Consider the following 16,486-nt stretch of genomic DNA (forward strand, 5'->3'; position numbering starts at 1 on the left):
CAAACGTAAAATATCGTACTGATTACGTTGAACGAAATCAAATCTAATAGAAAGTGCTGAAAGAGTAAAAAAGAGGCGGAAGATATTAAGTAGACATTGCAATTTCTTAATTCGAAGAAAAACCTATCGAAAGCAAGACACAAAAACGCAAAACAACTCACAGACAAGGAACGACATGGAGAGGTAAAGACTGAGTCAAACAAAACAAACAAAAATAGCTTGTGATCTTATAATATGGAGGTGAAATTACATGTATAGACAGTCTATATTAATGTTTACGTGTAGGTAAGTTAGTGATCTAGTCCAGTTTGAAAAGGTAAAAAATAGTATACCTAGATCTGAAGCCATATTTTACATCACTCTACATAAAATGGTCCTTGATTTGAGTGACAGTTTATATATTTTTCAATAATTGTTATAAAATGTGTCCCAAAATAAATACACTATACTGTAAACATACTTTTTGGATAGAGCAGGTGCATTTTTTTTGTTAAAATATTTTTTGTCGTTTTCTGTCTCATACAAATTCACTAAAATATAATTGTTTTCTCGGACCTATGTTTGTTATATGTTTGTCTTATTTTACTAATACAAAAAAGAAGATCTGGTATGATTGCCAATGAGATAACTCTTCACAAGAGATCAAAATGACTAACGCCATTAAGTCGGGCTGTTCAATATAGTTTTTATAAGAATTCTTTGACTGTTTTATAAATTGTTTATATATTCTGTTATTGTAAGTCTTATTCAATGTTAGAACTTTCGGCCTCATTTAATTTTCACATTGCCCTGTAACTAATAATGATTTTACGAAATGGCAAGAAAACATTATACACAAATCCTTCAAGGGTATTCACGTGCCCATAAAACCTCATTCCAAATATTAATTCGACCGCCGCAAATCGAAATCCCCTTGCTGAATTTAGCATTTTTTATAGTAATGTCAAAGGTGACAATGCTGCTGTAGCTAGGTTATTGAATAAACATGCATGTTGATATCCACAAATATTCCCGTGCAATGCCACATGTGCCAGAAAATTACAAACCTGATAGAGATTATCTTCTGATAATACCGCGAGGTCAACAGTGAACGCGAGAGCTTGTTCTCTTTCCTTTTCCTGTGACATTACACGAAAAACTCTAAGCCTCATTATCTGGTTACACGAACAAAGCCAAAGTGTGGTATACAATATGTTATAGATAATGCATATTTTAAGGTTTTTCTTGTTGAAGAACACACCGAGGGGTGTCATGATTGATCAAATGAAAGACCGACGATAGGGAGGTCTTTCTTTGGGCAATCCTGACATCCCAAGGTGTATTCTACAACAAGAAAAACCTTAAAATATGCATTATCTGAATTATATACCGTCAACAAAATATTATTTTCATAAAGATTTGCAAAATTTAGTATCCTATTTTACCGACCACACTAAAGTGGGATATTCCTTTCTAATGTGTGTAGGTTTTAATACGCCCAACGGCTCATTTAGAATGTGAAATAAAACTCAATAACTACTGTAATTGCACGAAGAAAGAAACAAATGAATTGTTACCATCTGATAATGCTGTATGACAAATACAAGACACATTGTAAATCATTTATTGTACCAACTTAGTTTATGGAAAAGAGTTTTTTTTCTATTGGTAATGACATTTCTAACGCGCAAAAGTTGTTATTTTTTCAACAATTTTTATTGAATCGAATGAAATATTCAGAAAGATTGTCTTTTGAATAGCATAACATTGTTTTAAACAGATAATCAGGATATAAAAATATCTTATTTATTGATCATTTGATACAGTAAAAGGTATACATAAATTTAAAAAAGTTAAGAACTGACACAAAGTCGAATATAAATACATGTAGGTCACAGTATAATTTCTATTCAGTGTGTATCGTCCCGAACATGCATGAAATATTTGCCACTGGACGTTAAGCAAGCAACCAACAATCAATCAACCTATTCAGTGTGACTCAATAAGATTTTTAAAATCTTACACGCGATTATGTTAAATCTGGCTTCGATTTATTAAAGTCTACAGTAGAATTCATCTCACATATAAGATAATGTTTCTGTATTATAGCGATAAATGAACAAAACTAAAACTAGAATGCGGGCAAAGACAACTTCTTTTACACTTATCATCGATTGAATTTTAAAAACAAATTCCAAAATCGGCAACAAAAAACTATCAGACGAATATAATGTTGAAGTAAATTATAGATTGCATTTTTATCAAAGAAAATAATTACCTCACACAGGTCATTATTTTATACCTTGGAGCAGATTTCATTGAAACATGGTATCGTCCGGGTTGATTCTGAAAAAGAATGACCTATGGTTCTGAAAAAAAAACCCAACTCCATATAGGTATATAAGTAAGACAAACAGTACGGACGGACCTTTTTTAACAAACACAGGGCCATCTATATCGAAAACCTTAGAAAATCAAAAGTATATTTTACAAAACATTTAGGTAACCACAACCACGATATAAAATTTATAAGATTCTAACCGCTCGAAACGACCCAGAAACAACAAGGGCAATCGCACAAAACATTTATAGATTACCGTTAAATTATCGAACTGTCTTGCATTAAACGACTTCAGACAGCTTATCCGCTGAGGTTAAATGACAATACCGTAAAGCGAGTTCTTTTCGCGGGATGCAAATTTTCGCTTATTATCGCGGATAGAACAAAATCGCCTAAATAAATTCCGCCAAATTAAAGGTACACATACAAAGATATTAATAAAAGTTTTTAATCCGCAAAAAGAATAACCGCCAAAATATTTCGTATACCTTGTTCAATGAAAATCGCGAAATTTTACACCCGCGAAAATAACCCGCTATACGGTATACTTGGACAAGGGAACATATCTACAACTTACTATTGATATCATGAATTCCATGGATAAAAGACAACGAAATAACAGTTCTCATGGCAAACGAATTAATCGAAACCAAGGAATTAAACATCGTATAAATGATATTATGGAAACTGAGTCAAATACCAATAAGTAAATTAAATGATATTTTCAGGGAGTGTGACACCATCTCCTTCGTCAATCAACTCTATAAATATTCGCGCATACTTACAGATGTTTGCCCCCATATACAGTTCCCGCGTATCGTCAAACCTGAAGATCATAAACGGCACTTTCTGACATTTATATATATCAGCAGATAGGCGAGTGACTTTAACCATAAAATTACATTGTTAATGCACCCACCTAACATACGCCTAAATTATATATCATTTGAAAGCTACACATATGTTCTATCTGTTTTGCCCGGTCGTAAACAAATGGTACGGTGCAATTTTCGTCAAATCTAGATCAAAGGTCAAGGACGAATAAGTGCATATTTTCTAAGATTTCAGCTTGATTGCATAATATGACTTTTATATACTAAATTCACATATGCAAACAATTAAAACTTTTAGTAGAGAGATTTACAATTAATAATCAAATGCATTTTTAAATGTTTAAAGCGTGTTTTTGATAGACAGCACATGTTTCCTGAAATTCGAGTAAAAGTTAACAAAATGTTTGAAAACCCAAATTATTCTTTCTGATGCAACTGCTAATCACTTAAAAATAAGTAAAACCCTGTAATAACTATCAAAGAAGTTTTTGACATCCTAAATTTCAAAAAATTATGCTTACTTCTAATCAAACAGCAAATCATAACAACTCATACAGTTGCCCAAAATCCCGCTTTCTGCGAAAAAAACAGCTTTGTTAATGTCTGTGTCATTTTGGTCTTTTGTGGATAGTTGTCTCAATGGCAATCATACCACATCTTCTTTTTTATATTTAAACATTTCTTCCTTTTTAAACATTGCATGTGGTCAATATAAGATTTAATAAAAAAAATTCTTAAGAATCTGAAAAATTTAAAGTAAACAAATATGTGCGCGAATCATACTATTGCTTGAAATAAAGGGGGCAAAACTAAGAGATTGCAATCTGCATTGTACTTAGCAGACTGAAATAAACATCTTTCGACTTTTCTACTTGTTTGATTTGTAGCTTCATTATAAATATTGATGTAGTGAATAGAACTTTTATTTATTTAATGTGAACCTTAAAAAAGAAATTGAAAATTTGGACAAAAATAAATAAAATAAATTGATGAAATTGAAATGTCAAAGAATTAAAAAACCAGTAAACACATTATAAAACTTGACTTCTTGATTGCTTACATTGCGTAGTTCATTGTTTAAATGCATTAATTCATCAAATAAGAATTATTTTGAAGAAAAAAATCCATTAATACGCAACGATTCTAGTTACAACTAGACTACCTGTATAGCTTGAATGACTAGTTCATTTTTCATACGAGGATGACTTCATGCAAGAGCTTCTGATGACGAATAAACAGACGCTACCATTATCTGGAAACTTCACTTTCCACTATATAGATGATGTCATCTCAATGAATAGTGCCAAATTTGTGACAATGTTTGACTCGTATTTTCCATTGAAATTTTAGAAATAAGCCTCAAAAGGTATAGTTTACTCTATCACGTATCTTGAAATCAAGGATGAGGGTTGGCTGAGAACAAGTTTTACGACAAAAGAGATGAGTATAAATCAACCCCTTAAACCTTTCCTTACTACCCAATTATAAAGTTTTCATTTCTATGTAGCAACATTATAGCAACGCCTGCATAGCTATACTACTAAAGGTGGAGACCAATTTCATTGACCCTCAACTTCTCTGAAACAATAACAGGTCGGAAATATTTATGATATGACGTATAAATGTAGGGTTTTGTATTTCCTAAATTTGTCTTTGCATGCTCAGTCGATGTACTGCCCGCGAAATTAAATAAAACTCGGAATTTCGCGGCATCTTCTTTCTTGGAGAAGTTGAAACAATATTCCAGAGGTTGCATTTACTTTTAAGTAACTGCTCACAATGAATATATCAAATAAAGGCAACTATAGTATACCGCTATTCAATAGTCATCAATCGATTTACTAGTAACTGAAACAAGTCCGTGTCACAAACCAAAACCGAGGGAAACGCAACGGAATAACAGAAACACTGAACTGCTACAAAAACAAACGCCAACATACAAAGAAACAGATTATTCTATACCAACTGCCATATGCCTGACTTGGTACAGGACATTTGAAGAAAAATGCTTGTTTGAACATGGTTTTAATACAGAGTTCAAATGCAAAGTTGAAATCACCCCATTGAAAATTTTATGGACGTCTTTACGAGTTGGTTGACAAATATGACATATCTGTTTCGCCAGATGACAATAAAATTAACGGTACCAATTTTGTTGCACCAGATGCGCATTTCGACAATACATGTCTCTTCAGTGATGCTCGTGGCCAAAATATTTGAAATCCAAAGCTTATATAAAAGATGAAGAGCTTTAATCCAAAAGGTCCAAAAAGTATAGCCAAATCCGTGAAAGGAATCAGAGCTTTGCATGAGGGAGATACATTCCTTAATTTATAATGATTTCCATCATTTTGTAACAGCAAATTTAAAAAACACAAAAAATCCGTATTTTCATGCCAGTACCGAAGTTCTGGCTACTGGGCTGGTGATACCCTCGGGGACTTATAGTCCACCAGCAGAGGCATCGACCCAGTGGTAGTAATAAAATGCACGGTACCAATTTTGTTGAACCAGATGTGCATAAAGACAACTGATAAGTTCTAATCGACGAAACAAAACACCATCATCCATGCCTTAAATGGCACCTACCGAATAATTAAGGCTTGGCACCGAGATAGGAATTACATGAGCCACAAGACGGGTGTCACATGTGGAACATGATCTATTTACCCTTTGGGAGCCCCTGAGTTCACCCCAAATATCTTAAAGCGGGTTGTGTTACTCAATCTGTAGTTTTATATGTTGTGTTTTATATACGGTTGCTGGTCTTGTTCGTTTTTTGCCCGGCTTTGTCAGTTCGTTTTCAATTATGAGTTTTATGTCCCTTTGATATATTTCGTTATTCTTCAGGTAGTAAAAGTTTTTTTTAAAATGTAGATCATTGTAGTTAAATGTATCATGAGTTGGTTAATTATATATATATATCACCGTAAGCAAATTAAGTAATTTCGCGGATATTTGTGTTATTGCGATAATCTTCTTCACTTAACTTTAAGGCGATTTTTGGCCGATTTTCATTACTGCAAGTAAATGTCTGTAAAGTAAAATAATACCAAAGGGAAAATCAACATCTCAAATCATGAATCAAATAAACTGAATATAAACCATGAACGAAATGAAATTAAAGTCCAAGAGACGAATAACAGTCCACAAAACACAGCACAACATGAAAACGACCTTTGCCTAAAACAGCGAATGATCCTATGAGGCCATGCAGGAAAGGAATTCAACTTTTTCATTTTTTATTTCACAACTGCTTATAGTGTTTTACATACACAATGACCTGCATTTGTATTTTCAAAGCTTATGTTGAAAATACTCAGAGCATCTTTAATTCAAATAATTAAAGAGATTAAACTTTTAAACACATTCAATATGCATAACACGATTTTAAACTAAATAAGAAGCAGCTGCATTACATTTAGTTCATTTACATTCCGCTTGAGACAACCAAGCATTTCTAAACAAGGTTAATTATTTCAATGTTGCCTACGATTTAGTCGCAAAGTCATGTTTGCATTTAAACCTTATTAAAAAAAGGAAATAAGTTTGACTTCGTAAAAAACTTAGATAAATTCAACACCCACCGTTTTCTTGATGATATTTTTTTCGTTAAATAATCAAGAATTTTCTAACTATACTGACGAAAGTCGTTTTCAGAGCTATTAGTTTCAGTAGACATACACGCCATCTTGAAATTATTACTGATCACTGATTGGTTACTTTATGGTGCGGCTGAGAATCAGGAACAGCCATTGGTTTTAAATGAGATAAAGAAAAAAAGTCATTAAAAGCCGGAAAATTAACTATGAATTTTTTTTTTTTAATTTCTCTGAAACCTTTGTACTTGGCAATGCACGGTTTTATGAGAATAAACTCTATCTATACCAGTTTCGATCAACTGTCATAAATTCATGTTTTTTTTTAATGCATATATTGCACACTGAAATTCAATATTGAAATATCAATTATCAATACACGTTGATTTGCTTTGTCAATCTGCAATATGCACGATTTGTTTTGCTAAACAATGTACTTGTTCCTATACAACGTTTTAAAAAAAAAAAACATTATAATTTATAATGCTTTTTGGAAAACGTTGTATAGGAACAAGTACATTGTTTAGCAAAACAAATCATGCATATTGCAGATTGACAATATCTGTATTTAATAACTTCTCATAATCTAGGCACACCTCCAGAGAGGCACACTTACAACGCACACTCTTAAAGTAAATCCATTTTATATCAATCAACTATATAATATACCACATGCACACAATCATATTAAATTAGGATAGAGCAAAGCAGTCCTCAGCTTTTAAGAAAGCTTAAACTTGTATAATGTTGTTTTCCGTAAAGCATATGAAAGAAAGATTTCACATTGGATGTATTATATTTGGCGTCTGACGTCCGTTTCCTTTTTCCTTTTTGAACTTTTACTTGAGAACCATTTGTCTCCATTGTGGAAGTAATTGATAAAGAGATCATAAAATGTAATTTTTTACTTACTTACTTACTTACTTACTTACTTACTTACTTACTTACTTACTTACTTACAACTCCCGTTAGCGCCATGTGTCGCTTAGAAGGTGAATGAAAGCCTTCCATCTTAGTCCGTCTGCTGCATGATTGGTATTGTACTTCGTGCAATTTCCGTTCTTTCTTTGTCTACCATTCGTCTCCAAGTTTCATTTGGTCTTCCTACATTTCTCTTCCTAGTGGTGGCCATGTCAAGGCAATTCGACAATCATTCCATGAGTCCATCCTCACGATGTGACCTATCCAACTCCATCTCCTAATCTTAGTGATGTTGGTGCTGCTGCACTTGTTGGCTATTTATCGCAGATCTGCGTTGAAAATACATAGTTTGCCAAACTATCTTTAAGATTCTACGTAAGTTCCTGTTTGGTCTTTCTCCGTCACTCTTGATATTCTTATTACATTCTATTCAATATAACAACATTGATATTACATTACTTTTATAAATTTTCATTTTTATGTTTTTGATGTTTTTACTGCATTGGTTTGAATTCTGATGTTGTTCTTAAATCATAGAATGCTACACTTGCTTTCGTTTTAAATTTAATTCCTTATGTCGGCTATTGCATTGTCGCTGGTAAGTATCTATAACCGTCCCAATGTATTTAAAGCTGTCTATTATCTCTATTTCTTTGTTTCCCAATGTAAAAGGTTGGATGTTGTTTTCCTTTACACACAATATTTTACTTTTTTTTTTGTTCATTTCTATTCTAGTTGTTCAGCTATCTTTTGATAATAATATCTTGTCTTCGGGAGGGATAAATCCTACTTTGTAAAGAATCACTGTGATTCAGAAAAAAAAATCTTTTAACGGACATTATCAAGATGCTTGATTTCTTGATTGACAACATATTTGTAACGTTTTGAGGACGTGTTTTTCAACAGATTGTCGGAATTCAAATGGGAACCAATTGTGTCCCTCTTCTTGCCGACTTGTATTTTTATTATTATGAGGCTGACTTTATACAGGAACTTCTTAGGAAGAAAGATAAGAAGTTATCAATATCCATTTACCTTACCTTCCTCTATATAAATGATGTTCTCTCACTAAATAATACAAAATTTGGTGTTATTATGTCGAACGAATCTATTCCATCGAACTAGAGATAAAGGATACTACAGATACAGATGTCTGCCTCACATCTTGACTTATATCTTGAAATTTACAATAAGGGTCGGTTGAAAACAAAACTTTGCGACAAAAGAGATGATTTCAGCTTCCAAACTGTGAACCTTCCATATCTATGTAGTGTAGCAACATGGCAGCAGCGCCTGCATACGGAGTTTATATCTCTCCCATAGCTTTTATGTTCTATCATGATTTCCTTGATAGAGTGTTGCTGCTTACAATGAAGCTAGTAAACCAAGTGTTCCAAATATCGAAGTTGAAATCATCCCTTCGTAATTTTTATGGAAACCATCACGAGTTGGTTGACCGTTATTGAATAACCGTTTCACAGATGATATCAGCTCTGTTTCTCATGTCGTAACTACACTACCCTTCCCTTTTCACGAATGTGACCTACCGAATTAGACAATTTTCCGGATTTGTAATAACATAAGCAACGTGGCGAGTGCCACATTTAGTGTAGGATCTGCTTACCCTTCCGGAGCACCTGAGGTGGGGTTTTCGTTGCTTAGTCCTTAGTTTTCTATGTTGTGTTTTTTGTACTATTATTTGAATGTTTGTCTTTTTATTTTTTAGCCATAGAGTTATTTATTTTCAATCTGTGAGTTTGACTGAAATCATCTCGTTTGTCATAAAGTTTTGTTTTCAACCGACCTTCGTTGTCAATTTTAGGATGTGAGTCAAGATATGACTTAAACTGTATCTGTTGTAGCCCTTATCTCTAGTTCGATGGGATAGATGCGTTCAACATAGTCACCAAGAAGAGGGGGACCAATTGATTCCCATGGGAATGCCGACAGTCTGTCGAAAAACATGTCCTCCGAACGTTACAAATATGTTGTCAATCAGGAAATTAAGCATCTTGATAATGTCAGTTTCAGAGTATTTATTGTTCGAATCAAGACATTAGATAATACTTGAATTTAACATACAAGACATGTAAGAAATCGTTAAGATTATTCAAAAGAAATGTGTTAACCTATCTAGAAATAACTATGTGGCAGTGGATTATAAAATAAGGAACGGACAGTCCTGAGGATAAACGTTATTACTGGGTAGGTCTGATTGATAGACAGAAACAAGAAACATTTAAGGAGTACCTTGACATTCGATAAAAACGATAGTTAGAATAGGTTAGATAAATCTATTAAAGACGGTAAACTATTAACTGTATTATTTCCTTGTCATCAAAGGGTTAAAATCATGTATGTTTCTTGTAAGAAACTTTGCAGATGTCTGCTTGTTTTCAGCGTTTTCTTTGATCATTTTATGACTAGTTGGAACAGGTTTTTGACCCACCTGAACCTGAAAAGAAGACAAACAAGCCTCATTGATAGAACGAAAACCCTGACATTTGATAAATACGACAAGTTGAAAGAGGCTATCTAATTCTATAAAGGACGATATATTTGCATGAAATCGTGCAAATTGTCACACATAACAGATAAGAAGAAAATAATTGTAAGTCAGTACGGACAAAGATATGCTGACATGTTTCGAAGGGTTTGTTCATGTACATGATGAATATTATACAAGAAGAGTTTAAAGATTTAAATATGCATTACAATGACCACTGCCCTTTTCTCGATCTTGATATCTATATCACTAATGGAAAGCTGAATACTAAAATTTATGATAAAAGGGATGATTTTTCATTTCCTATCGTTAATTATCCGTTTTTAGATGGTGACGTTCCCTTGTCACCATCTTACGGTGTTTATATATCTCAACTTGTACGATTCGCTCGTGTATGTAACAATGTTTTAGATTTTAACGAGAGAAATTTATGTATTACTGAAAAACTATTACACCAGGGTTTTCGATATCACAAACTAGTCAAAACATTTACTAAATTTTATCATCGGTATAAAGACATCATTCGTAAATATAGCTCAACATGCAGACTTCTAATACGTTCAGGTATTTCACATCCAATTTTTTATGGAAATATTCTTTATAAAGCACAAAGGTGTCAGTATTCACCTCAGAAACTTACAAAACCTTTGAATAGACTTATTAAGAAGGGATATACTTACGATACTGTTGTCAAGTCATTAAAGATTGCATATTTTGGCGTTAATATTGAGTCACTGATAAGGTCTTTGCATCGGAACTAAACACATTTATTCTAAAAACAGTTGTTGGCATGACACGGGTTATGTTCTTCTCATATATGTTATGATGGTATGATACTAAACCCCTAACGGGAAGGATTGTGCCTGATGTTCATATGATGAAATCATAATCTTTCAGTCAGTTTAATTGAAGTCTGGAGCTGGCATGTCAGTTAACTGCTAGTAGTCTGTTGTTATTTATGTATTATTGTCATTTTGTTTATTTTCTTTGGTTACATCTTCTGACATCAGACTCGGATTTTTCTTGAACTGAATTTTAATGTGCGTATTGTTATGCGTTTACTTTACTACATTGGTTAGAGGTATAGGGGGAGGGTTGAGATCTCACAAACATGTTTAACCCCGCCGCATTTTTGCGCCTGTCCCAAGTCAGGAGCCTCTGGCCTTTGTTAGTCTTGTATTATTTTAATTTTAGTTTCTTGTGTACAATTTGGAAATTAGTATGGCGTTCATTATCACTGGACTACTATATATTTGTTTAGGGGCCAGTTGAAGGACGCCTCCGAGTGCGGGAATTTCTCGCTACATTGAAGACCTGTTGGTGACCCTCTGCTGTTGTTTTTTATTTGGTCGGGTTGTTGTCTCTTTGACACATTCCCCATTTCCATTCTCAATTTTATTAGTATTGAAAAATATCAACTAAAAAAGAACAAAGAAATCTTGACAAAATCTCCATTCATCAATATTTTCCGCATTTGATACGACAATGTTACAGACTCAAACACTAAGGTTACAACTTTGAATTATGCATGACATTTAGACTATATAGCTACAGATGTGGCATAATCAAAATCGAATTATAAAACCAAATTCAGCCAGAAATAAAATGTAAATGGTTTGGGTTGTTTGATGGTTTAGCTAATCACATGTTTATAAACCTAGCCGAAAAATTTTATAACATTAATCGGTTCATTTTTTTTTAAATTTTGCCCTGCCGTCGTTTTCTTGTCTACAACAGTTAACTTATTTTGATGGAAAAACCAAATTAATCGCTACCTAGCTGCATGATTTATCAACCAAACAAAGCATGGTTTAGCAACATGAAATAAAAAAGTCGCCGTAACGATGGAATGATATAAATACCATTAATGGATGGAATGATGTAATCGTTATGCGTATTTTCAATGTTATGTTGTAATTGTCATATGGAATAAATTATCTATATAAAATTGGTAGGAAATCACATTTCAATACAGTTTAAAAACTTCATAAAAGACTAGGTCCAGTAAGACCCCTTTATGCCATAAAATAAAGCAATTTTACAAAATTGTTAAAAATGTATACTTTTAATTACTTATTGGAAAGTATAGTGCTTCTGCTACATAAATATTGGCTGTTTTTGACAATACAGTGCACATATATTGGGTACTAGCATCATTAAGTCATGCTTATTTACTGAAATCTTCACAATTTTAGCATTTTAGTTAAATTTTAGACGGTTTCCGTCTTAAATAAAAGTGGCAGCATGTGTGTGCATTCTTAATATTCAAATGTAAGTTGTATTTGATGATAACATATAACATATATAAAGGTTGAGGATGAACACGGATGCGGCCACTTTCATTTTTGACAAAAACCATCTGAAAAGTGACACTTTTTGGAATATTTAATAGATTTTTCATATTCAAGCTTGAATCGGGGCGTTTTTAATGACTAAACCAGTTAAAATCTTTCACATTAACTAATTGAATCAACTGAAATAGACACTTAATTGTTTTACAAGTGTCCAAAATCTTTCGTCAGATGAACCTGAAATTTGAGGCCAAAATCGCCCCTTACCTTACTCCTTTAGAGTCAAAATTAAAATGAGTACTATTTAAACAATTACACTTTCCATCGAAAAGCAAAATAAATAACTTCTCCCAACACGCTTTTCTTATCTATTTACTTTCATGTAATTCACTGATATCTTATTCTTTCTATTCCAACCATTGCAGAATGTTTATCATTTCCATTACATTCTTAATTCTTGTTTTTCAGATAGATCTTGTAACTGGTGATTCATCGGAAATAAACAAACGTTTGGAAAATATAGAAAAACGAACGAAAACAATGATACTCAACTTGCAGAAGGAAATTTCTCTTCTGGAAAATGAGAACTCGAAGATACAAAATCAGCGACATGAACTAAAGAAAACCATACATCATCACCAGATGAAAATTGACGATCTCAACGATAGAGTTCACGAAATGATGTCTACCAGTGATCAAGAGAAGGCTAGAAATGAGACCGCGATAAGTGCTCCTCACACAGCAAAAACTTTGAATGATAAGTTTATCCGTCATCAACGAAGTAAGTGTATTATTTGATTTAATTACACCTTATGTAAGAATCCGGGGTTTTGATTGGTTAATAGTCAGTGTATTTTTCACCAATTTACTGTTATCAAATGAATATCGTTCATTTTTAACGCCGCCGGGGTATTTGCTAAAAGGATATGCCTTTTTTACCCTCTCTGTCGTGGTATTTGCCAAAAAATACTCTATCCGACTGGGCGCTTGTAACGTCACGATCATCAATGCGTTTTAGTACATTAACATTCGGTGTAAATAAACAGATATATCATGTTATTGAGGGGTATTTGCGAAAAATACCAGTCTTGAGAATGAATTTCCCTCGCCTTATGGCTCGTGAAATTTTACATTCTCTCGACTGGTATTTTTCGCAAATACCCCTCCTTAACATGATATATCTGTTCATTATCCCCTGCTCAAACAAAATATTTGATGAGTTTGAGCTTTTGAGTTTGCCCTTTGATAAGGGACTTTCCGTTTTGAAATACTCGGAGTTCAGTATTTTTTTAATTTTTTTTTTAATACAAGCATGCAAGATCACCAGATGGTAAGATATCAAACTATTTGTCGTTGTTTGTGTTGTTGGGTTGATGTTGCATTAACTTTTACTGTTTACAAGTTTGATATTAAAATTTTATGTATAAGTGTTAGTCGTCAATACTCAATAGTCTATTAAAGAAAACAATGTGTGGTGTGTATGGAAGCAAAATGAAACGTTATACACTTATAGTTCAATAGATAATTGAATGATAATGTCAAACATTGGTAACCCATGACATGTGAAGACCAATCTATATTAGCTATAGTACATGTGCGTTTTACAAATAGTTGAATTCGAAAAGTTTTCAGCAAGTATGACCCCAAACGATTTCAACAGATGTGACTCAACAATTTAACAGAGAAGTAAAATATACCAAAGGGAAAAAGTAAACTAACAACATCATGGTTAAAAGAGAAAAATGACGAAACGATAAAAAAGTACACAAAACACAACATTCAAAACTAAAGACTGCGTTACACGGACCAATCCGAAGAACGGAAGATATTAGATGCACGTGTGGCATCCTTCATGTTGCTTCTGTATAAGTACACACGCGGGGTTAAACCTAATAGGGTTTCAAGGACAAAGGGTTGTGTTAACGATAATTGAAACAATTTATCAAAGAAATCAGGATAGGAAATACAAGTTCTAGAATATTGTATCAACTGGGAGACATTTATAAACATTTTGAAGGTGCTGTTGGAATGTTGCTACAAAAAAATGAAAAGTTTATAATTTGCAAGCTAGAATCATCTCTTTGTCTATTTTTAGATGTAGGTCGATATATGACGCAGACTAAACTGTATATGTCTTTTTATCCGTTATACTTCCAGGAAACACAGTACTGATTTTTTTCATTGTTATTCTTGTCATATTTAATATTATAGGGCATAGCTTAATATGTCATCTAGTTATTAGTTTTATTGATCCCCATTGCGTCTTTGTAACTGTTTTATCATAACACATTGTAACAATTACATAAAACACTACCAACGACAAAAAGTGACTTTTTTAAGCTCTAGATGAGTTATAAAATGAACAATATCACTAACACCAATCGTTGTAGACTGATGAGTTGCAAATTAAAACGAATAGTCGCAGACTACAAGTTTTGATTTAATTGTCTTTTACTACTTTTCAAAATTAAATTTCCTGATCATGTGTTTCATCATGCTGTAACCATATTTATTAACGGTATAATTTAAACAACATTTGTCTTGTACGATGTAATAATGATGTATGCTAATTATTATATCATTTAAGATATGTTTCTGCATTTAGATAGAGAGAAAAATTGAGTTCTAGAAATATAAGACCTTGTCTTTTTACAAAAATATCTGTTACAAGAAGGGTTGAACAAGGTGTTCTCATTTTTATTCAATGGGCTGTGAAATAATGATTTGAAATATATTTATTATTCCAGGTACTCTGGTTAGTGTGCAGCAACCAAGAGCTTCACGACCAGCGTTTTATGCTTATATGTCTAGTAGCGAAAATAATCCAGGACCACATCACACACTAATATTTAACCAGGTTATCTCAAACATTGGAAATGGATACAACCAGTACACCGGAATTTTCACTGCACCGTCTACGGGAATATATGTTTTTTCTTATACAATAATGCCTGATAGTGGTGCCTATATCCCAGTTGAAATAATAAAAAATGCAGGAGTGATGGAATCATCTTTCACCAGGTCATACTCTGTTTACAGACATAGCGTTTCAGTAACTATTGTCGTTTATGTGAACGCTGGTGACGTCTGTTATCTCAGAACCAGTACAGAATCCGCACCATCTGGAAACATTTACAGCAGTACTTATGCCAGGACATCGTTTGCAGGTTGGCTACTTGTATAATAAAGTCTATCCATCAAACGTGTCATGCTACTTAATCTACCCACGAAAAAAGACGATCTCTTTAAAGATTCGACAACTGACTTTTTGTAGCAATGCATGTACCAATAACATCAATACAAAAATCGAAACAAGTTATAAAAGCAACGCACACCATTAATTCAATATTTAATAGTTTTTATTCTTGCATTATTTACATGAAACTCATCGTTTTTTGTGCTTTTTATGTTCAAAAGTTGTCAATTATTTTCAAACTTTGGTTTCATTTTATCTTAGCCAAAGCCTCTCTGGTATATTTAAATCACCGACTACCTGTTGCTGTCAATCAAATAACAAAAATACCTAACAACAAGAAAAAGTCTTATAGAATGCCAAAATCAAAGAAAAGCTGAACAGTTCTAACGATTAGATGAAAACAAATTGTCGCTGTGTTGAAGACCCAGTGGTGGCTTTCGGCTGTTTTCCTCTTTTTGGTCGGGTTGTTGTCTCTTTTACACATTCCCTATTTCAATTCTCAATTTTATGTTATATGCATGACCTGGTACAGGTTTTTCCTTGTTTCCAAAATAGCGGATTAAACCTGAATTTTACAGCTAACTAAACCTCTCATTTGTATGAGAGGTGCATACATATTAATATTTGCCAGATTTAACGTTAAGTCGAACAAAACATTTTCTTTTTTATAAACCATGACCAATACTAAATGTCTTCATTCTTACTCCAGTATTTTGATGATATCAGCTTCTGTGTATCTTATGTGGAATAAGTGTCATTCTTTACAACGTAAATATTTTCATCACTTTAAACAAAGATTTTGTATCCACGTTTGCAAATT

The 16,486-nt window shown here is 32.9% G+C and overlaps 1 protein-coding gene across 1 annotated transcript; it reads left to right on the forward strand.

The window, feature by feature from the left end:
• Positions 1 to 12,874: 12,874 nt before the first annotated feature.
• LOC139488980 (collagen alpha-1(X) chain-like) lies at positions 12,875 to 15,672 on the forward strand. Its single transcript, XM_071274977.1, has 2 exons — positions 12,875 to 13,251; positions 15,218 to 15,672. The coding sequence occupies exons 1-2, from the start codon at positions 12,897 to 12,899 to the stop codon at positions 15,652 to 15,654; spliced, it is 792 nt and encodes a 263-aa protein (XP_071131078.1). The 5' UTR covers positions 12,875 to 12,896; the 3' UTR covers positions 15,655 to 15,672.
• The last annotated feature ends 814 nt before the right edge of the window (positions 15,673 to 16,486 follow it).

The sequence above is a fragment of the Mytilus edulis genome, chromosome 9, assembly GCF_963676685.1.
Source record: "Mytilus edulis chromosome 9, xbMytEdul2.2, whole genome shotgun sequence".
Lineage (NCBI taxonomy): Eukaryota > Metazoa > Mollusca > Bivalvia > Mytilida > Mytilidae > Mytilus > Mytilus edulis.